Source organism: Paramormyrops kingsleyae, chromosome 14 (genome assembly GCF_048594095.1).
Source record: "Paramormyrops kingsleyae isolate MSU_618 chromosome 14, PKINGS_0.4, whole genome shotgun sequence".
Taxonomy (NCBI): Eukaryota; Metazoa; Chordata; class Actinopteri; order Osteoglossiformes; family Mormyridae; genus Paramormyrops; species Paramormyrops kingsleyae.
This window is the reverse complement of record NC_132810.1, coordinates 20592464-20615050: the sequence shown is the minus strand read 5'-3', so window position 1 is coordinate 20615050 and position 22587 is coordinate 20592464. Positions and strand designations below refer to the sequence as shown.

Genomic DNA, 22587 nt, shown 5'->3' with positions numbered 1-22587 from the left:
CAGCCACGGCACCGTCATATGGTCGCTCCGCCGTGCTAGCCGGATGATCCTGCGGAGAACGTCAGGCTTGCCAACTATCCACACTGATACAAACACACAATATATACACATATTTGTTGCTTCTACGGAACCACTCAAAACGTCAGTCCCCCCCAGACGTTAAAAAAAAATATATATCAATAAATAGCTAATGAGTAAGTCAGAAAATGTAGGTAGCTAGCTGGTTAGCAGAACATGCTCCTAAATAAGGAATGCGTTTATTTAATATTAAGTGTAGTGACTGGTTGAATCCAACAGGGGGCCCCCCAAAACCTTCAAAGGGCATATGGAAATGTGTGGTTCGAGTAGTGGAAAACACCACCACTCAGTGTATATCTGCACAGTTCCACTCCTTTTGGGTGACGACACCCAGAGTTCTTTGTGTTGATAAGACAGTAGCTCAGTGGTTAGCAATGTAGCTACACACGTCCAGGGTCAGGAGTTCGAGATCTACCTCTAGCTGCGTATGGAGATCACATGTCCTCCTGTCTTCCACAGGCTAAAAACTTAAGTGAACTGCTAACTCAAAATAATAGTGTGTATTACTCTGCATATGTGTGCCTTGCGATACACTGGCATCCAATCCCGGCTTTTCCCTGCCTCATTCCCTCTGCTTCCTGGGATTGGCTCCAGGATCCACGTACCTCGGCACTGGATAAGCAGTTATTGATGATGGACGGATGTTTCTGACATTAAATGGATGGTTCCAATTAATGATATTTTGACCAACATCTACAAAAATACTCGCATAAGAACACCCACACTACGCAACGCTAACTTTAATTAATTTTGACCGGAACCTGATTACAATTCATTACTAGTTTATCCAGACTGTGCTGTAGAGGAACAGAAGCAGCATATGAAATAGATGGGGAGAAGATGTCTGTCAAACCCTAGTCCCAGAGAGAGGCCCACAAAGACACCGGCTCCGCTTACCTCGTCGTAATTGTATCGGTAGTCAGCTTTCTTGCACTTCAAATCCCAGAGGACCACTATTCCACACTCAAACCCAATGGTAAGCTGAGAGAGCCGGAAAGGGAGGGGGGGGGGAGGATTAGCCAATCACAGGCAGCCAAAAAGTCATCTGAGAAAACAAAAACACACACAGGGAACAACCGGGGGATGCTGGATGCAGCCGCTGTGCGGTGAGAATTACTTGGGTGGGACACATTATAAACTGTGGAGGCCAGTCCTAAAAATAACCAGGAAAAAGTTGCACTTGTATGGTTCTGAGGTTTTTCTGATAGGTGCAAAGAATGTGCTGCAAAGCATGGAGAGACAGTGTCAGCGTGAGGAGGTGCAGCTGTGCTTTACCGCGGTAAACAGCACAGTGCGGCGCAAAAGTATTATAAGCTTGTTATGACTCCCATAATTAACAAAAAAATAAATAAAAATCAGCCCCCATATTCTTCCTTATCATTCTTTGTTTATGTTACTCCTCCTCTCAAACGTGTAACATGTCACAACGCACCACGGCAACAGCAGGGAAGTTAATTTTAGACTATGTTTATAATTTATTTCCCCCGAAGACTTAAAGTATTTTGGGATGGGGGGAAAGAAACAAAAGGTCTAAAGGTTTTACTGTTTGAAAACATAGTTTAAATAAAACACTGATCACAAAAGTACTAGAAAAGCTTAATGCTAAATTACTCAAGAATCCCAATAGCAGTTAAAGCTGAAGCCAGAGTGGGAAGAAGAGTTTATCATTTAGGATTTCTTGCTGGTTTTATATGCTTACAGTACAGCTGTCAAGTACGAAACAAGCATGGTTTCCCACAAGAAAATCCCAAACAAAGACTTGGATGAGGTGGAGGGGGGGGGGGGGGGGGGGGCGTGTCAGACCTTTCCTTCATCCATGGGGTTTTCACTTATGTGGACAACAGGTCCTGGGTGGGTCTTGGTCGACCTAAAGAACGAGAGGAAGAGACGGGATCAGATGGCTGAGGGGCGAGGAGACGAGGAAGAGGAACAATCTAGATTTCGATCTCGCCCCGGGATGCCAGCCTATGAATTGACGCCTCATGGCACTCCCTCTTCGCCATCCTCCCGTGGGCCATGTCAGCGCGCCTGCTGACAGATTTGTCATTCTCTGTGTGATGTGTTTGGAAAAGCCCCCCCCAGCCAGTTTAACGGTGCAACTGTCTAAGGTGAAATACTTCAGCACCCTTCCAGCACAAATGCATCAAAAGTCTGTGGCAAAGAAACATTACATCATACGAAATAAAACGATGCTTTATTTACCGTTTGCATAAATACGAGTACACGGACACCGAATGCTTCTTTTCACATACAGTATCCCATTAAGCAATCATCTGAGACACACACACACATGTAGGGTAAACATATCCTTATGGGGACCGCTCATTCATTTCAATGGGGAAAAATGCTAACGCTAACTATGACAACCTTAACCCCTACCCTGCCCTAACCATAACCATAAGTAACCTAACAAAATACAAGAGTTTTTGCATTTTTAGTTTTTTCATAGCAGTCACCAGGAAACCGGTCCCCATAAGGGAAAAAAACCAGATATTTATCACGTTATGGGGACATTATGTCCCCATAAGGATAGGTAAACCCGCTCGCACACACACACACACACACACACACACACAGACATTTGGGGTCCGAGCGCAGGGTCAGGCCATTCACCTGGCAACCCTGGAGCATTTTGTTAAGGGCCTCGCTCAAGGGCCCAAGGGAGATGTGAATATTCTGCTATGGATGGGATTCGAACTGGAACTGGAACATAAGTGAATCTTAGAAGTATAACAGAAATGAGACTCCACTCAAACAGCACTAGAAGCTCATTCTGAGAGAAAATGCTACAGTTTTGTTTTGCTACCAGGCTTGCTGGACGAGACCCTACATAACACCCATGCAAACAGGTCATCTAAAAGTTTTAAACGTAAAATTTTCTCGGCCGCAGGGGGTGGGGGGTAAATTTCCATTTCGTGTTCGCTCAGCCACGGTCGCGAGCTCCCAAACAGGCCTTGAACCCAAGTGCCCAGTCATGGACCACGGGTGAGGCTGCAGCCAGGTTTCCATGGTGACAGTGCAGCGTAGGATGCAGTCCCATCACTGGGGGGCAGTGCTCTTCAACTCAGCATCTGGGACTGAAGCGCCATCCTCGTTTATGAAAGGTGTCTGAAATCCCTGAAAGAGCAGGAACCTGCAGCCTAGTTCCCATACAAATCTTTTTTTTTTTTCCCATTATTCGTTATAAATCCCTGCACTTCCATTTGCTACTCAAAAGCAGGGAAAGACAGACCATAGTGTGCTAGAATAACCATGAATAAAAAGGTGGGAACGTCTTAGTTTTAAAGAAGAGAATGACCTGGCACCATCAGACACGACACTTCCGTAGATTTATCACAAAATCAAAACAATGTTGATGCTGGGCCCTTATCCCCCCCCAGAATTCAGTGGGGGCGGCAGAAAAATGGCTGACCCTGCGCTCAGCCCCCTAGCTTTGGTCTCAACCGTTTATATACACTATTGTGGACAAAAGTATTGGGACACCCACAGTAATTACAGGAGTGGGCCGCATAAGCCACACCCACTGCTGACATGCATGTGTATAATTAAGCACACAGTCAGGCAACCTCCAGCACCAATGCCAGCAGAATGGGGGGGGGTCATACAGGAGAGGTATGTCAGCCCAGCATTGTCAATGGACACCATTGGACATCTTTCCAACAAGTTGGTTCTCCATATGTCTGTCCTGCTAGAGCTGCCCTGGTCAACGGCAAGTGAAGTGGAAACATCTGGGAGCAAGGTGGGGGCCACACAGGCTCACAGAAAGGGACGTGATCGCCCAGCATCAACACCCAACCAGAATGGTAGCAAATCCCACCAGCAATGTTCCAGCATCTAATGGAAGGCCTTCCCAGAAGAGCACAGGCCATTACAGCAACTACAGGTTAGTCAACTTCATATTAATACCCCTTGATTCAGAGTGAGATGTTGGACAGGCTGGTGTCCCCATACTTTTGTCTATATACTGCATATATATGTCAAAGAAGAGCATGATGGGATATATAAAAAAAAAAATTAATAAAAAAAATTAAAAAACATTCAAATATATCTGTACTTTTACTTGTGCAGATGGCAAATCACTTCATTTCACTTTTTGTTTTTCATCATTTTAAACTTCCACAATGGAAGCGGAAAAACCACAGCTCTCGTCTCAGTCTGTATCCCCACGACCAACTTCGCAATGAGCTGTGGGTCGCGTCCCCCTGATGGGCCACTAGAGGAGCGAATTGTCCTGGGGCGGCAGGAATGTTCCAGAAACCGTGAGCTCACCACAATGGGAGCTGTAAGCGGACACTAACAGAGGAGTTACTGAGAAGCCTGACAGAACAAAAAACTCCATCCAGTAAACTAATGAAACGTCTCCTTTCTTATTGCATAGGTGGGTGTTTATGAACCCAAAGAGTAGCTTTCTTGTCCGATGGAGGAATGTTCTGAGGGTAGGAATGCTAGCGGGTTCCTGTCCCACTCTGGGTCTGTGGCTCACACTCGCCTTTTGGGCAGAGAGGAGTGCATTGGGCGGAAGCCAGGAGATGAATCAGTAGACTGACGTAGAGCTGGCATGACTTATAAAAAGAGGAAAAACCTGTTCTGGTTGTAGGTGCGTGAGAAATCCATGTGTGCCGTCACAAAGTGGACAATAAAAGTCTGTGGTTTAACGACTTTACAGACTTTAATGTCTTTAACCAGAGTCATCGGGAGATTCTACTGATCACTGTGTGTAAGAGTGTGAGATGCGGGGAGCGGATTAATGCAAGTTATCCTAGGATACGGTCTTGGGTCCTAGCAAACTCAGAGACTCAACCTGCAAGACTCACCAACAGAACCCCTTCCCCCCAAATCGCCAAAGTTTATCACCCAGAGAAGTTAATCTACCCCTGGTGAGATGTAATAACAAACAGAGGCCTCACCTGCCTCAGCAACACCCCCCCCCCCCCCCCCCCGATTCGTGCGATGTCCCAAAGTTAAGCAGGAGACCACGACAGATGGAGCACTTCCCTGGCACCACATGAGGATGGGCACAAAATGACAAATCCAAAATGGCAGCTTAAAAAAAATGGAGATTAAATGATTAGCCTAATTACAGGATTAACGACTGACTACGACACTGACTTTAATAGTGACTATGAAGTGCCTTGGGGCAACAGTAATAGGATGGAAACCGTTTAAATTGTAATTCACTAAAATTAAACTGGGCACTAAGAACTGATGGAAGGCCAGCAGACATTAGACAAACAGCTGGTCTTAAATAATCCCCAAGTTGATCAGCACATGGGGTCCAGAGGGAGACCCAACCAGATGCTCAGGGCTGAATCGCAAACAGCCCCACCTAGAATCACTGGCTGAAGGGGGCAGTGAAACCTACATGTTTGCTAATTAGTGTTTAACCTACGTTTGCTAATTAGCAGGTTAGCTTTACTATGGCCAGGTAGCAGGACCTAAAACTGGAACTAAATGTAAAATTTTATTAGATTTTACAGCTAGAATGACATTCCCCAATTGTGTGTAAATGAAAAAGTGAATAGTTCAACATTTAGAAACTAGACACGCTCCTTATTCTCAAAAATAAAATCAAACGAATGAAGGACCATTCGAACTCCGGGAAAGGAAGGACAACGTGTAATTAGACACCTGAGAGGAACGGATGCAAACTGGGAAAGAGACACCAGTAAAAACAAAGGAGAAGCCGGAGGTGGATGGAGTCACTCACAGCTCGATGGCTTTATTCCACATGATAACATAGCCTGAGAGGGTAAAGGACTCGACGTTGACCAGGTGGATGTTTCCTCTTTCCGTGCCCACATACAGCCATTTGCTCTGGAAGGGCAGGTGGCAGAACGTGATCCTGAAAGACAAAAAATACGATGCACAGGACCGGAGGGGGACATGGACGATCATTTCAGAAAGACCCCAGTTTCGTTTAACATTTTAAAACATTACAGAAAAAGAAAGAATAAAAAAAAGACTTCCAGACTACATGGACCATTGCAGTTGATTCATAAAATGTATTTCAAAAATGCTTCTCCCTGCACAATTTTAAACATCCATTTGGTTAGCCAACCACAGCCTAAGGCATCCATCCCTCTAGCCAACCACAGCCTAAGGCATCTACCCCTCTAGCCAATCACCGCCTTAGGCATCCATCCCCTTAGCCAATCATAGCCTTAGGCATCCATCCACATAACCAATCACCACCTTAGGCAACCATCCCCTTAGCCAATCAGGCACAGAGGCTTTCTGAGGAAGCCCAGAGGGTATGGCTAGCTAGAGTCGCCAGTTTCCCCAGGCCATGTTAAAGCCTCCTCAGGAAACCAGCATCCTATCTCCCCCTATGGAGAGCGTGTAAACTCCACAAAATTGGACCTGGACCCATAGCCTGTCAGTGAGGAGGTGCTGGGGGGGGGGGGGGTGACGATGGCATCAGCTGATCCATCATGCTGCCCAATTCCAAACAGAAGGACAAAAATAAAATGCCAACATTGATATGGATATAAGAGGAAATGGGAAAACAAGAATAAAAGGTTTCTACAGACACATGGGTAATATTCAGCTGGTCATCAAAACCCTGATTTAAAAGACCAAGGTCCTTTTATCAGGAACCCCTTGAGATGTGTTTCATTTTCATAAAGTGGGGCTGGGGGCAAAGCCAGCTGGATGCGGTTACTATGGCACCCAGAGAAGGGGGCCACTTCGCCTTGTCCACGAGTGCTTTTATGTGGGTGAAAGGGGCGGGGGTGTGGAACGGCCTCTGGCCGAACCAGAGAGTGATTTGTGGTTTTGTCAGAGATGGCGGAGAGAAAGGAGGACGATGAGGACGTATGAGGTCGGGGGCTGACAGGCGTGTGTCGACGTGGCCCAGAAGGAGCCATGTATTCATTCAGGTTTACTATAAAAATTAGATTATCAGTCTTTGTTGTTTTTAAAATCTTGACTGAGGGAACCGTGCAAGAATTTCAGTGTACTTCTTCACATTCTTCTGCAAATTTAATTTCAATTCAATTCAATTCAATTCAATTCAATTCAATTCAATTCAATTCAATTCAATTCCGCTATGAAGGTGAGTGAGTAAAATACTCCTCAGTTAACAAGAGTAAGAAAAAAAGTGCATAATTACGACATCACTTGGGCTGGGACCTGACGTGCAAGACAAGAAGATATTAAACTACATGTCCTGTCATCTTTAATGTGAATTTGAGCATGATTACCAAATAGTCCAGCAGGCTTTCCACTACAGGGGGGGTTTACATATATTACCGTTTCCGGAACCTTCCCCTCCCCTCCCCTGGACAAAACAAACTAGTCATTCATTCCTTCATTATTTGGTGGAGTTTTCTCACAGAGGCTGGCACAGGGGGAGGCCGGGGCAATTTTAGGATATTTTTAAGGTGGTGAGCCATAATTCATACAGGTACACCAAGCTTATCATTAGCCAATGATATGTTTTGAATCAATGACTGACAGGGGAGGGGCACTCCAGTAGCCAATCAGATCTATGGGCCCCGCCCCTTTATACACCCCTGGGATGCAGCTCTGGGAAAACTTTCAGAACAATTGAAAACATAAATACATACCCTGAAAGAGACGCCATAATTGTCTATCATAACATTTCATATTCATTACTTGATCTGCAATTTGATAGGATTCACTAAGTGTAAAAATGAGGTTTTGGTTTGTCGTCTGACTGCACAGCACGCTCCCACCAAGACCTTCCTGGCGACTCTGAGACGTGAGACTGATTCGCGCCAGCGCTGAGCACAGCAAGGCCTCGCAGCGAGAGCGGGACTCGCGTCAAACGCCAAGGTGCCAAGCTGAGATCGCGCCGGTGTTTTCTCCCGGAGGTTGCTAGCGGTCGCTAATGCTCGTACCATGATGCTGAGGGTGGAGGAGGAGGCGGGGCATTAAGCGCGACTTTAGGGTTACCCGTAGAGCAATTCACAAACACGCTCGTCAAATAGCTCCCCCTTCAATCTGTCAACCATCTGCTCCTGCTTATTAAGTGCCAATGTTCATCAAATGACCAGCTGATCATATCCAGGGTCCTGCTCTGAAATCATAATTAACTCCAAGCTAACTTCAAGCTAACGACACAGGGAAGGAGCTCCGGTTTTTGCACCCCAGCATTTCCTGGGATGGGGTATTTCAGGTGCCCGTGAAGTATTACCGAGTATATCGACCTATCAGTGCCCCTTCCGTGAGCAGTCATCCAGTGCAGAGTCACTGTGAGCTTGGAATCTTTCCCAGGAAGCAGAGGACAGGAGGCAGGTGACACCCTGGACCGGGTGCCGGTCTGTCGCAGGGCAGACACTCACACACCATCTTGTAAAGAGGAATTCGGAGGCACTGATTCGATGTGTGTTTCAGGACTATAAGTGGAAACTGGTGAAAACATGGGAAGAACATGCAGACTCCGCCCACACGGAATCTTCTACCCGCTTAAGTAGTACAAGGCAAGCCTGAGACAGGCTGCCAGCCAATCACAGGGCACATACACTCAGACGCACACACTCCGAGACATTTCAGTGACACCTACTTGATTGTCGTTTTGTTTTTTTGCTAAAACAGAATATATAGGAGATAGACAGAACTGGACAACAGGATATAAAGATGCACTATAGAGGATAATTATACTAAAATCATACAGCATAGGACACGTGCAATTTAACTGTATTACAGAATAAAGAAACTGAAGTACCCAGAGAGTACTCACGTACACTCTGCAATTTATTCCAAACGCATCTACAATACGTAAACTACACCGCCTATCAGAATAGACCACAACACGCATCCAAGTGACGCAACGTTCCGGAACACCCCGGCGGACCTCATTTATCACCCGCATATCTCAGGTCCCCGGAACCCCAGTGATACACGAGACGGCAAAGCGTACATCAACCCCTAGGCAACGACGGGGGATGGGTGGGAGGGAATCCAGAAACGCCGCATCCGTCAGGCCAAGCAAACGTGGAGGAGGTGCAGAAAGATAAGGTCTGTGGTTACCGTCGACTAGGGCCGCCACCAACGACTATTTTTCTATGGATTAATCCTTCGACTAATACGACGTGTCGATTTAAAATATTAATGTCGAAGCATTTTCAGTGTCGACATCATCAACTACGTTGACCAATCGCGGCAGCCCTGCTGTAGACATCCATGGCAAAAGGACGGATCAGTAACCCGTAACACTGATTTTGCCCAGAATCCAGGTCAAGCCACACAGCAGATCTCGCCTATACAGTTTTAAGACGCATACAGACATTTAAGTCTAAGTTTACGTCTGATATTAATAAAAATAACCATTTGCAATGCTTTGAAGTGTATTATGATTAGGTGCTCTGTGGGTAATAGTCGGTAATAGTCAGTGGCCGACCTTGAGAAAGTTAGGTTACACCAAAGACCACAGCTAAAAGTCAGGAGCTTCAACAGTTAAATATTATTAGTCAACTATTTTTACATTACATTTTACATATTTAAAGGTCCTTTTGTATAAAAGCAAAGTACAAGTGAGGTAAACAACACATTACAAACACTCGTACATGCTGTCATGGGTCATGAGTCATCTAGGTGTAAGTGGGGCTTGGCTGATCTTCCAGTGAATGGCCAGGTACAAATGTAAGCAGTTATTGGAGCAAGAACTGCACAGCCATTTCTAACAAAGCAAGAATATAATAAGACTATTCAAGGACCAGAAATGCAACATAAGATCATTGAGGGAAGCAAAAGGCTAGTAGGGGAATATATAGGAAGGATGGCAGGTTCGTACCGCTCCCTGCTGAACTTGAGAGAGTGAAGAATCGCGGGTCGTTTTTGTCTCAGGTTCCAGAGGTGGATGCTGTCATCTGTCAGGGCACTAACCAGTGCTCCCTGGGGATTACAGAGGAAACTGTTAAATTCCAGAATGCCCCAGTGCAAAAGTAGACAGCCAATGCAGGCACAGAGTGAGCCCAGCCCCATTGTAAGAGCGAATCCCAGCTTCTAGGCAAGCACAGACAGCTGACGAGGCAAGCACAGGGAACACAGGCAGACAGATCAGAGCACAGGGCGGGAACACAGGCAGACAGATCCGAGCACAGGGCGGGAACACAGGCAGACAGATCCGAGCACAGGGCGGGAACACAGGGTGGCAGACCAAATCTCAATCTGAAACCTTGAAATACGGAGAACAAACACAGCCAGACAAAGGGAGCTCTCTGAGTCTAAGTAAAACTGCCAAAGTGGTAAATGTGTGCAGGTGACAGCACAGCTCCACCTACAGGCGGGGAGGGGACTCACCTCATTGATGAGGAACTGGAGCTGGATGACAGCGGCTCCGCTCTCATGCTGGCAGTAACACTCCACACCTGGCCGTCCGAAGCTGCGAGGCGTTCCGTTAAGGGGGATCGTGTGCAGCAGTCAGGTGACAAACATCTAGCATGTGACCTCCCACCAGACATTCTTAGTGATTTGATGGCATTCATTTTTACTTTCAAACCCACGAACAGTTTTTTACTTGTGGTTTTCTACTTTACTAATTCCCCAAGGGTCAATAGAACACCATCTATCTGTATGCTACAACACAAACACACAAAAGTTATGCTGCCCCCTTGTGCCCGGCTGACTTTACCCCACACTACTAACATAACATCTTTTTTGTTTTTATATAATCAGGAACAAGAGCTGGTAAATTATAAGGCTCTAGTCCAGCACAGCTGAGAAGGCGACTCCTTCCTTTATGCAGGGTCCTGTACCTCAGATTCACAGGCCCTGATCAACAAAAATGACTGCAGTTATCCCTCGAGCGTCCTCTTCGCTGGCTGACGGGAAAGCCACACTCTTCATATACCTCCACTGGCAGGCAATTGCCATGGAGACGTGCATGCCAGAGACTAGGCCAAGCTTATTTCTCTACCACAGGAATGGAGTCTGTATCCAGACATACACAAGAAAAACATTATACAAATAGCTGACCCCTTCTCAGCTTTCATATTCTGGCGTCCTGAGAGATATTTGCTTCACAAACCCGACATGAGTTTGCCTCACGAAATACTAAAACTGGTCACCCCTGCATACAAAGTCAGCAACACAGGGAAGCATTTTCGAAAAATGTCTAGTTCACACAGAAGACCAACAAAAACAGATTGCAGCCAGAATACTGAAACAGACCTTCTTCTGACAGCTTAACAATTCATGGACAGAACTGAAGCAAGTCCAGTAATTTAGTTGTGTAAATATTTTACGTGGATAACATGACTCAAAACCCAATCTTAGTAAATATCATCCCAGTAGCCAGTAGGAGGTGATTTTCTTCCTGTGGTTTTCCAATCAGGACTGTCAAGAGTTGGTCTGTTTAAATGCAGGCACTGGGGTAGAGTGATGTGGTGAAGCACACTGGATAAACAACAGGGAAATGTCATAAATAAAATCTAATAAGCCCCACAGATGTTTTTCATGCATAGTTTTATAAATCAACCTGGGCAGCACTGGGTGGGTTCCTGTAATGGGCCCCATGTGCCCCAAAGATATGAAGAGGAATGTCTATAATAAAACACCAAGTCACACAAAGCTGAAGCTAGGATTTAACACCTGGATTTCAGGATCAGGAGGACTACGGGGTACAGGGGGCTGTCAGTCTCAGTGCACACATTCATTTTGCGAAAGTGGCTCTCAAAAGTCAACTCCACTGTCCAACGCTGATGCCCAGACCCCTCCTCCAGCCAATCACATAGGTCTGTGGTCATGCCAATCGCTTTAGATTACACCCGCATGTTGAGTAAAACAGCATTCAAGTGCAGACCTCTTCAGGGAGCCAATCTGTTTGAAACCCCCCAAAAACTTCTCCCAGTTAAAGTGAACTCTACGTGTTCTGCAAAGGGGATGAAAGGAATGCATTGGGTTTTCTTGGTTTTTGAGATTAAATGGGCCCAACAGCAAGAAGGATTGGGAGGAAGCATTAAGGTGGAGATTCATCGAAGGATTGCAGGATGCCTTTCAAAGCAGTCTTACAGAAACCGTTTGTGACATTCCACGAGCTCCTGAAACATTTGGGGGAAAAATTAAGGTTTTTCCAACCAGCAGGCAGCCAAAGAAAATCCTCCAATCTGTAACTAATGAAGAGCAATATTTGCATGCAAAGCTGCCCTTTCAACTCCAGCCGAGGATCCCAGTACCGGCTCGACTCGCCCTTCATGGGCTCCCAGACATCAAAAGCCACAGCAGAGCCAGTGCAGACTTCAATTCTAATGCCATACTTCCAAGGCGAGGTAGAAAGGGGGTGGATTTGCACCCGGCAGGAATCACCGCACTTACCTCGCACTCCCCTGCGAAACTCGCAAAGACCCCCGCTTTGCAGAACCCAAGAAACGGATATGAAAACAGAGTGAAATCCTCCCCTCTGTTGTGGAGAGACAATTTCCGCAAATTGGTAAAGGTCGCCATTAATAATACAAAGGAATTAACAAAGGAAATACAGAATAGAGTCGGATATCACAGCAGCTGGCTTCTGGGCAACGATGACCTTACCCTAGTAGTACACAGAACAATTTCGACATAGCATACGGTACATCAAGAGCCATCAGCAAGCTGAAGAACAGAAGGCAGAGCACAGGACAGCAGGTCACTTGTCTTGTCGATTCCAGCAGACCTCGTCTGTTTCACCCACACCTGTCAACATATGTTGATGCCGCCAACGGGGACCAGTCTCAACACTCCACTCCTCAAGACAGCAGCTTGGTTCCAGGCATGGAAATCTGAGCTTTAACCCGGGGAACACCCCAAGAACATCAAGACATGCAAATCACAGTATCGCAGGGAAACATGCAAATCACGAGCAAGAGGCGACCGTTCAACTTGATCCGCCTGCCTGATTTTGTGGCTGTCGGCGGTCACGAATTCGTTTATGGGTGACGGTGAGAAACAGGAGCAGAAATATGCTGGGTAGTAAGATGGAAGCATCCTCTAGATCAATGGCTAAGTCTCCTTTTGAGCACAAACCCACAGAGGCAAGACATGACCACCTGAAATAGACACTGACCTATGGTTCCCATCAGCAAAGACTGATGACCACACCTGCCGGGAAGAGTGCTTCTCTACCTGCGTCTCGAAAGTGCATGAAGTAATGTTTCCGTGGCTATGGAATCCATTTACCTGCCTGCTTGAATTCACGGAAATACCAGCAACTGAAGCTGAGAGTTGGGGGAGACATGTCCGTGGTGTTCCTTCTGGAGTTTCCACTAATCCTCTGATGGCTGTCCTCCTCTGCTACTGTGGCTCCTGTTCCAGCTGTGTTCTGCGGCACAGGCCTTCACCACATCGAAACATCAACCCATTTCAGATATCTGAGATGTGCCACACCAAGCGCTCCCCCAGCTTTGGAAAAGCAGCATTAACACTCACTCCCTTCATTGACTCAAACCCAAGAACCTGAACACTCAAATGTGTTAATTAAAAAAAGCAAAGACTGGCTAATTAAGAAAATACTCATCAATATGTGAGCCAAGAGGCATTCTGGATGGGATAGCAGTCTATTGAAGAACCAAAAACAAACTAGAAATAATTCAGAGACCCTACCACAGCAAAGCTACAAGTTTCAGTGCTGTGAGAAGAAAACTACTCAGAGCTAGAGAACCAAAGCCAGAGGCACTGGGCTACAGTCTATCTGTCCTGTTCAGTTTGCTTTATCAGCTACATCTGGGTCTATGGGTCATTATTAGCCGTGTACTGATGTGGAAATTTTGACCAATGATATAGTTTTGTCTAATAACACCAATACCGATAACTGGCTAACTGGCTAACCTCTGAGCCACTTGTCAAGCCAATGAAATCCTTTGTCCTTAATTATAGAAATTGGCTGATAACCCAATGCAATTATCTGCATTGTTTCTCGTTATGTCTTTAGCTCTAGTGCTAACTTTGATTACTGATTAACTTTATATATTGGCCAGGAGTATCAGCCAAGATTGACACATCAGACTAGGGTGACCACCGAATACATATCAGAGGGGACACTATGAGCTACTTCAGGTTTTACAAACTACTTAAAACTGAAAGGCTCCTGTGCTCAGCTAAATAGTTCTTCCTGTACTTTGATTGGTTTGTTTCCTTGATTGAAAGACTCATCCAGATGTTTCACATTAACATCAGTGACACATGCATGATTATAGACTATATAGACTGACCAATTAGCACACAGTAAGTGCTCAAGTGAAATCCAGGTCTTTTTTATTTGAAATGGTAGTTTGCAAACCCTGGCCTAGCTCAGTGTCTCCCCTGACATGGATCAGGTGGTCACCCTACATCGTAGTGATGCTGATATTTAAAATTAATGAATGTCGCCCAAAACCAAAATGGCAACCGATACATCGTGCATCTCTGGTCATTATCTCCTGTAAAGGCAACCAAAGTTACAGGCTATGGTCTCAGTGTAATACGTAAATAGTTTGCATTAATGCACATACAAAACAAAAGTTAAAAGGCTGTTTTACAGATGTAGCTAATATCTTAGGGCAATATTTTCTGTTACACTCACAGTTTGCATGAATTAAGCGTCTATATCTTCGCTCACTGAAAGCAGGTCAGCGATGGCTTAGGCCGCTTAATCCACAAGCCATTAAAAATGCACCGAGTGCAGTTCCTGAAGATGAAAGGGAGCCGGGAAGCAGGTTTGGTTCACCCCCAAAGGAGACCCCCCCCCCCGGGTGTATTGCTGGGCACGCAGGATGGAGCGGCTGCGGAAAGCACCCCACCAGGGGTACAGCCGGTGGATGGGGAGCTGGTCAGCGGTGGGCTCGGGCCCGGGGTCGGGGGGCAGGAACCTGAGGCATTCGTGGGGCCTGCAGCTGATAGGCTAATCTGCCCCACGATCTACCCCACTTAGCCAATAGCTCGTTGTCACGTCTCCCTCAGAGCCCAAGTCCATTTAGAACCTGACAGGGATGACACTTGCATCCCCTTCAAAATTTTTATCGTTAGCTGCTCATTCACAACGTCTGACTTCACCTCCCTCTGGTGAAGAATTGGGAACATTTTGTTCGTTGTGGCAATTTACCCAATTAACTTCCTACAGTGCAAAAGGGAAATTGTTTAATAGTTCAGCACAAGATAAAGGGTTTAAGGTCATGCTGGTGTCAGCAATCATCAGGTACTGTATGGCTAATTTAAACATTAGCTGACAAGAAAATTCTGTGGGGGGGGGGGGGGGGGGGTTTCTCTCTGAAGTGTGAGTCAGGTGATCGGTTTTGGTTAAATTGATTCGTTCCACCCAATCCTCATTCTGGGATGTCCCTACATGTTATCTAGACCTGCTGAGATACTGACAGAGACTGGGGTTACTTTAGCCCCCTTCCTTGCCAGAGCAGCCATTTAACGTTAAAGGGGTTTCTGCTGTCCTGTTCCCTTCCCGCTCTGGAAGGTTGAAGGTGAAGGTTTGGCCTCTTCAGGAGTCCCCTTGCAATGCGGCCAGTTTCCTGGGCTTCTCCACAGCTGGGGGGGGCGCGAGTCAAACAAGGCGGTCAGAAACAGTCCACGTTTGGCTGACCTTTTCCAAGTTCTCGACTCTTAAGTGCCAATCTTCAGTGTCAGTGTAAACTCGGCACCAATGGTGAATCGGCACGCGGCTCAGCAGGTCAGGAGCCCGTGCCGATAACCAGAATGTTGCCGGTGAAAAAATCCCAGCATCGGCAGAGTGATTTTTTACCACTGGGCCCCTGAGTGAGGTCATTAAGCCCCAATTTCCCCAGGGACTGTCCCAGCCTGCTTTCTCAAAAATGCAAGTCATTTTATATTAAAGAGTCTGGTTAATAAACGTCAATTAACTGATAGGTCAACACCGAAAAAAGTTGAAAGATCTCAAGAACGGCATTTGTTTTAAAGCCACCCCCCCATCTCCCTCACTTTCCCACAAGACTTTCGTCGAGAGGTAGTGAGCGGAACTCGCACGCGGACCCGTCCAGAGAAGGCCTTGGCCCGGTCGCTCCTGACCTTGTCTCCAGCCCCGCTCCAATTCGTGGGTCCCCCGAGGTTGCTCCTCAACCACTCCGGCGGAGATCGAGGCTCCTGCCAAGATCCGATCGCTTCCCTCACGCTTCCAACTGCATCAACCACAGGTGACAGCTGGTCTCCGCCGGGTGTCTCTGACACACCAGAGAGCCTCGTCGGTGCCACCCCCTCCCCCCCTTTTTTGCACACTCGCCAACATTAATCCGCAGGAAGGGGGGGGGGGGGGGGGGCTTTGTGACAACCAAAAAGGGCAGCAGATGCAGGGCTACCTACATGCCAGGCTATAAACAGCTTGGCGAATTGGCCACTCTCCCTGGCAGACGAGGCTCTACAGCAAACCGCTATGTTTTCGGCTGTTTTTTTTGGTAATTTTTTTTCCCTCTTTCCTAAGAATCTGCCAGCATTGGCCTTCGCCAGAAACCAAAACACCCATTAGCGTCCGATATGAAACACAAAACATGGAGAGATTGTTCTTTTTTGTGCCCCCTCTTTGAAATAAACCCCCTCCCAACCTTATTATGTTAATTAGCGTATCGGTTACTGTTGCGGAAGGGGACACATGCTCTTTGCGATGAGTTTAACGATAAGCGAACCATTCGCAGAGCTCGGTAAACTCCCCGAAATTTCAAAAATGGCTTTTGCTCGCCGGGCTTTCAGAAGGGCAACATAATAGCACGATATTTCGCTCAAGAACGAGATGCCTGATGAGCACGTCGAAGAAATCCCCCAGAAGGTCACATAGATGGCTGTAGGCGATCTACAGAAACCCCAGTAGGTCTGCAGACCTGAGAGGCAGAGGGATTAACAGAAAGGGAATGCCTCAGCTCGAGAGCCAGCAGAAGTTTGCATGATAAGATCCTTCTACCACACCCCTATGTTATTAACAACTCTCAATGTCCGAAGAACCAGTCCTGGATATTTTGCTGATTTTGATTCAACCAACTAGGCCACTGCCACAGTCAGTAAACTCAATGCAAACCGAATCTATTCAGTGTTATCATTTTGGGGACAAACCATAACTACTTTTTAATCAGCGAAATGCAGTTACTTGTCTAAAATAGTTTTTGAGATCAATCTAAATGATGTCAGAATGCTGTGAGCGAGCAATATGTTGAATATGTGCGGCTGTCCCTCCTGCACTCCTGAAAAACTGCCAGGGAAACGCACGAGCATTCTGGAAACGGAACCTCCGCCTATTAAAAACGGCCATCATGCTGTACAGAGGACACACGCAGGGCAAATGTTCAGTTCCAACGGCTTCCAATGCAATAATAAAGTGGACATGCCATAAAATAAGTTATTTCTTTGCATGAGTCCATAGCTATTACAGTTTAATCACTCAGAACAGACAAGGATGAGGTTCATAAGCCGTATCGCATAAATGTGGTGGGCAAAAAAAAAAAAAAAAAAAACATGATTAATTATTCTCTCCTTTGCTGCAGTTGCACAGGATCCATTTTCTTGTATTAATTTGTCATCTTCAGATGATGAGCTCATTCAGCGCTCAGTCGCAGCCCACAATCGAAGCAATAAAGCCAGACCTTCTGTGTGACCCATAAAGGCGACAAGACCACCCCTCGGGAGACGAGATGGACACAACGCAGCACTCGGAGGAAAGGAGAAACCAAGAAACAGGAAAAACCATAACGTTCGCTGCTTCGACTGAGAGAGACTTCCGCGAACCTCAGGCATGGTGCACCGTAACATAGAATACCAGTCAAAAGTGCGGACGCGTGATAGTATCACATCACATGACCTGGACACCTGATCCAAGCACAGCAGAAAACGGTTTGACCAGAGAGTGAAAGAGAAGGTGCCAATGAGCGCTCAGCATTTATGTGGCACCTCCTGCAGGAGCTGGAAATGCATGCCAGAAGGCCACCTCATGATCAGTAGCTGGAGCAATTGGGGTTAATGGCCTTTCTCAAGGGCCCAGTGGTGGGATCACTCTACTCAGGGATTTGAACCAGCGACCTTCTGAGTTCCAACCCACAGAGCTCCCCACCCAAACAAATAAACTGTTTTGTTTAATATTTTTTTGGTCAGTGCATAATTCCAAATATGTTTTTTAATAGTTATGATGGACTTAATTATTATAAAATGTAGAGAATAGTACAAATAATCATTAATATAGACAGGTGTGTCCAAACGTTTGACTGATACAATACCAAGGGTAGGGAGCGATGTTCTAATCCACTTTTTTGGGATCCATTTGACATTTATATCTGCTGATTTCGAATCCTGATCCGAACTTTTACTAAATATTTGAATATACATACACATACAGTAGGCGTCTTCTTAGTGAGCCACGCAGTTTTGTAGTATTCTTCATAAGAAGATGTGCTGCATTAAACAATGCTCTGTTGCTACCTGCTCTCTAAAGCACGGCATTGCAAACATTGCAGGTAGTCAGGCTTACTACAGCGAGTAACAAAACCTTACAATTGGGACAGAAGACATGAATCAGCCGGATGGGGGAATTTAAAAGTCGGCTTCTGGATTGGGCCTTGATAGCCGATTCCGATAAGTTAAAAAATGCATGGATCAGGCCTGATCCCAAATTTTTTAATATCATCTTTGGACATCACTGCACCCAACATCAACCCTAAAATTGTGTTACATGCCCCCACCAAAACCTCTGACACAATTCAAACACTGATGCCCACTCGACATACTCCAATGCCCCCTCCGGCTAACATCACTGTTCACATGCTCGGACTGAAAGGCCCTCCCCATCTCACACCATCACATTAATATAGCTGATGATTATTTTGTCCTTAAACAATTCAAGACCGAAACTGAAAAGGAGTCCTGCCACCTGACTGTGGCACTGTCAGTCAACAGCCGCAAAATTAGAAGTGGAAAGGGACACAAACAAATGACAAACGAATTGTGAGGTAACATTAAACCTTAAATAGCATTAAATACTCCAGTGTTGAAAAATGCCTGACAGGCTTGAAGCGGGCAACCCTAGCCTGACAGGCATGAAGCGGGCAACCCTAGCCTGACAGGCATGAAGCGGGCAACCCTAGCCACCAACATGGGAATAAAGGGCACCTAAAGACATGATCCATTGGAAACTAAGCCTGACAGCATATGGGTTAGGTTTCTACACCAAACCAGAACATATCCGAGACAGACACTTACGTTGAGTCAGAACCAGACACCTCTAACTCAAGGAACTGAGACTTAAAACCATATACAGGACATATACAGACAATATAACAACTCACCACTGAGTAGGAGGACAGAAAAACAAATGCTAACAGAATTGGATGCGGTGTGTGTCTACAAATGAGAACTGTCCATCCGTTTACAATAATCACAAAAGTAAAACAAGCCAGAGGAGTACCTATAATGCTCTCATGTACTACAACCAATCAAACTAGTTACATATATACAAAAATGGTTATTTAACTGAAGAATAATGTTATCAACCACCTCATCATCACCTCTATAACCACAAGCGAACTGAAGGTTGTTATACACGTAAATCTGTTTCAAAAGCGTGTGGCGGATGGGCTCTGCAGAACGTCTCCCCCTAGTGATTGATCTTGGGGATATTTTTTTCAGAGGACAGCAAAGTACCTCCTAAACAGCTGATTTTGACAAAAGCAGCTCTGGAGACTTAATATCATCGCAGCGCACACATCTAAATCAAATTCAAAGTCTTGAAATTTAGTTGATTTTGGATCAAATCACCTGAGAATACGCTTTTTAACCTCCAAGTGAACATATTCTCAGCACATCGGTATCCACTCACTTGACAACTTAAGCTCCTCTATCAACAAACAAGGGTTTTCCAAACACAATTGTAATGAAACTTTGCAATCACATTTTCCCTAGGTCCAATCCAACACATCAGTAACTTACCTGGACCTGAGCGATCAATAGCTCATTCAGAGAGAAAGTTTAAAAGCAAAAAAAAAAACACATTTTCCCAAAGAAAGGATACAGCCGCAACGCTCCAGTCTGTGTCCCGATAGCCAATATTTTCTGCACAGGATCAAATGCCAGGGAGGAGGGTTGATAAGGGAATCCATGTCGGACAGTCTGTATATTGAGTGGGAAATGAGGGAGGGGAACCAAAAAGAGTGAAGGAAAAATCAGCAGGTTTTATTTATTGGTATAATAATATTACTCGATTATGCAATTTTACCACATGCACATTACGCATCAATTCGCTCTTCCTGTTGAATCATACATGTTACTTTTGGGAAAATGTTAAACGAGACGAAGCTGAACTCCAGTTAAAATATGCGGGTAGGATTTGATACGTAGAGGGACGCGCTGCTGCCAAGCGGAAGCGCTGTTATCAGGGTATGAGCGCGCAGGAGCTTCCCGTCGGGATAAAGCAGTTGATCTTGGCTAAAAGTGCGTCCACAGACCTTAATTGTTGTCTAACGTTATTCTCATCCTTTAGCATTCTGCATAGACATGAGCCAACTGTGCCAACAATTTTGAAAAACTATGTTTTATACGATTACAGAACAAACTCCGAAGTCCAGTAACAATATTCCAATTTCTTACAGAAACAATATATATCCAAACGTACTTTTCAAGAAAAGAAACACTGTCATGTGTCTGGCCACCATAACAATAAATAAAACATGAAGAACACGGACGATTAATTAGAAATAGCAAGAGTAAAAAATGTGCGTGTGTATATATGGATAGATAGATAGATAGATAGATAGATAGATAGATAGATAGATATCACACACATACATAAAACTTTAAAATGTGAATTTAGGGGCAGTGTGTTTGGACTTCGGCCATAAAATTCATGCAAATGGATTCTCCAGTAAACATTGCTACTACACAGGCCTACTGCCTAGCGATAAATAAAAAGGATAGTTCACCTTCAACATATCAAAACACAATATTAAATCAAAAAGCCCGGGTACATCTAAACCACTTGAGGCATGCAGGGTTTCGCTCAACCTCACTCAGTTTGTCGCAAACAGAGGCGAGATTAACTGCAGACTGCCCGCTAGTTGCTCTAAAATATCTTTCATAGCGAAACAGATTAATATGCATGTATCAGCAGGAGAAGAAAACAACTGCAGATTCACAGCTTTGGTGTAGGAGGGCCAGGTCCCGAAAACACATATTTACATCACTCCTGCACTCCTGGAAGCAGCGAACTGGCACTGTATTCTGACAAGAAATGAATTTAAACATCAAACACGGGGGCTAAAAACTATTGTAGACGTTTCTGCATCTCATAAAATGAAGACAGATCATTAAACGAGATATTTAAGCCGATGCCAAGGACGGGGAATAGCCCGACACAGACAGAGCTCGGTGTCACTCGCAGCCCAATCCCTGACCGTCTCAAGCTGGCGATCAACCTCCAATCTTAGCTTACAAAAACTAATTCTTACCATTGCTAACACCATAGCATGCTACATAAGCGATCACATGAGGGCTACAATTCATTTTTACATAGACTAACTTAACAGGAATGCCACGGCATTCAGACATGCAAATACCCCACCTTGCAGAGCTGAAAATGTTCCGACTGGAGCGTCTCCGGGATCAGTTCACTTTCCTTGCATCCAGGCTGGGCAGACGAGGAGGAGGTGGATGAGGAAGAGGACACTGCTGTCAGGCCGTCCAGCACCTTCCTGATGTTAAACTTCTTCATTTTAAACCCCAGAGCTAGGGGTGTGTGTGCAGTGGCGGGGGGGAGCGTCCCAGCTGCGAGCAAACAGACGCTGGCCTCTCTCCGATGCCCCTCCGGTAATGTCACATGTCAGCGCGCCGGCCGAGCTGTCACAGTCCCCGGGTCCGAAACGCACCCATCACTCCCCCACGGTAAAACTCCAGACTCTTTCGCCGAGATTTACTTTCAGTTTTCCGGCCCCGATTACCATCCGGCGCACGCTGGCGACACCCGCCGCGGAAGAGGATCCCCCAGCCCCCCGTCCCCTAAGTATGACTGCTTCTGCCTGTATACAGTATTACCCAGGGCTCTGCTGTCCTGTGCTGCTTCCCCCCTCCAGCTCCAACCAGCTTAACGCGGAAGCGCAGAAGCCGCAGCAGCGAGTCTGCGCGACGCTCCGCGACACCCGGATGTGCGGCAGGGGCGGCGCTATATACCGCCGGCCGGTGCGGCTCCCTGTTTACGGTAAAGGGCGCTAATCCCCGGTTTGGCTCAGATAACACGCCAGCGGACGCATATTTACCTTCCCATAGTTTTATAATGACTCCATCACTCTGTGATCTTTATATATTTCTTGCATTTCTGTGACCCGGCTACACCCTCGTTAATAGATGGAGGTCGGGGTTAACAGAAGCGGTAATTCATATATGCGGTCGAAATCCAGTTGAACTGCAGTGTCAGGGTTGCCAGCTGTCATGCATCTGGCGTGACACAAATGCTTTCAGACTCATGCAAGAAATCTTACAGTAAATCTACATTATTTCATTATAAATCTAAAATTAGTTACGCCCCTTTAACCATTGGTGTACTTTGCAAACCCTACAAACTATTTACAAGGTTATCAAATTGTTACATACATGTAAATCAGTATGCAT

At 45.8% G+C, this 22587-nt stretch overlaps 1 protein-coding gene across 3 annotated transcripts in view; it reads right to left on the bottom strand.

Annotated features, from left to right (window-relative positions):
* The window catches only part of stxbp5b (syntaxin binding protein 5b (tomosyn)), a 40137-nt gene extending 18063 nt beyond the window's left edge, over positions 1-22074 (bottom strand). For all 3 annotated transcript variants that reach the window (XM_023839279.2, XM_023839280.2, XM_023839281.2), the window contains exons 1-7: positions 21545-22074; positions 20000-20097; positions 10345-10426; positions 9836-9936; positions 5786-5920; positions 1882-1945; positions 976-1059 (exon numbers count right to left, since the gene is read on the bottom strand). In XM_023839279.2, the coding sequence (XP_023695047.1) occupies positions 976-1059; positions 1882-1945; positions 5786-5920; positions 9836-9936; positions 10345-10426; positions 20000-20097; positions 21545-21694 (714 nt within the window). In that variant the 5' untranslated portion in view covers positions 21695-22074. The remainder of the gene's footprint in view (positions 1-975; positions 1060-1881; positions 1946-5785; positions 5921-9835; positions 9937-10344; positions 10427-19999; positions 20098-21544) is intronic.
* Between the last annotated feature and the right edge of the window lie 513 nt (positions 22075-22587).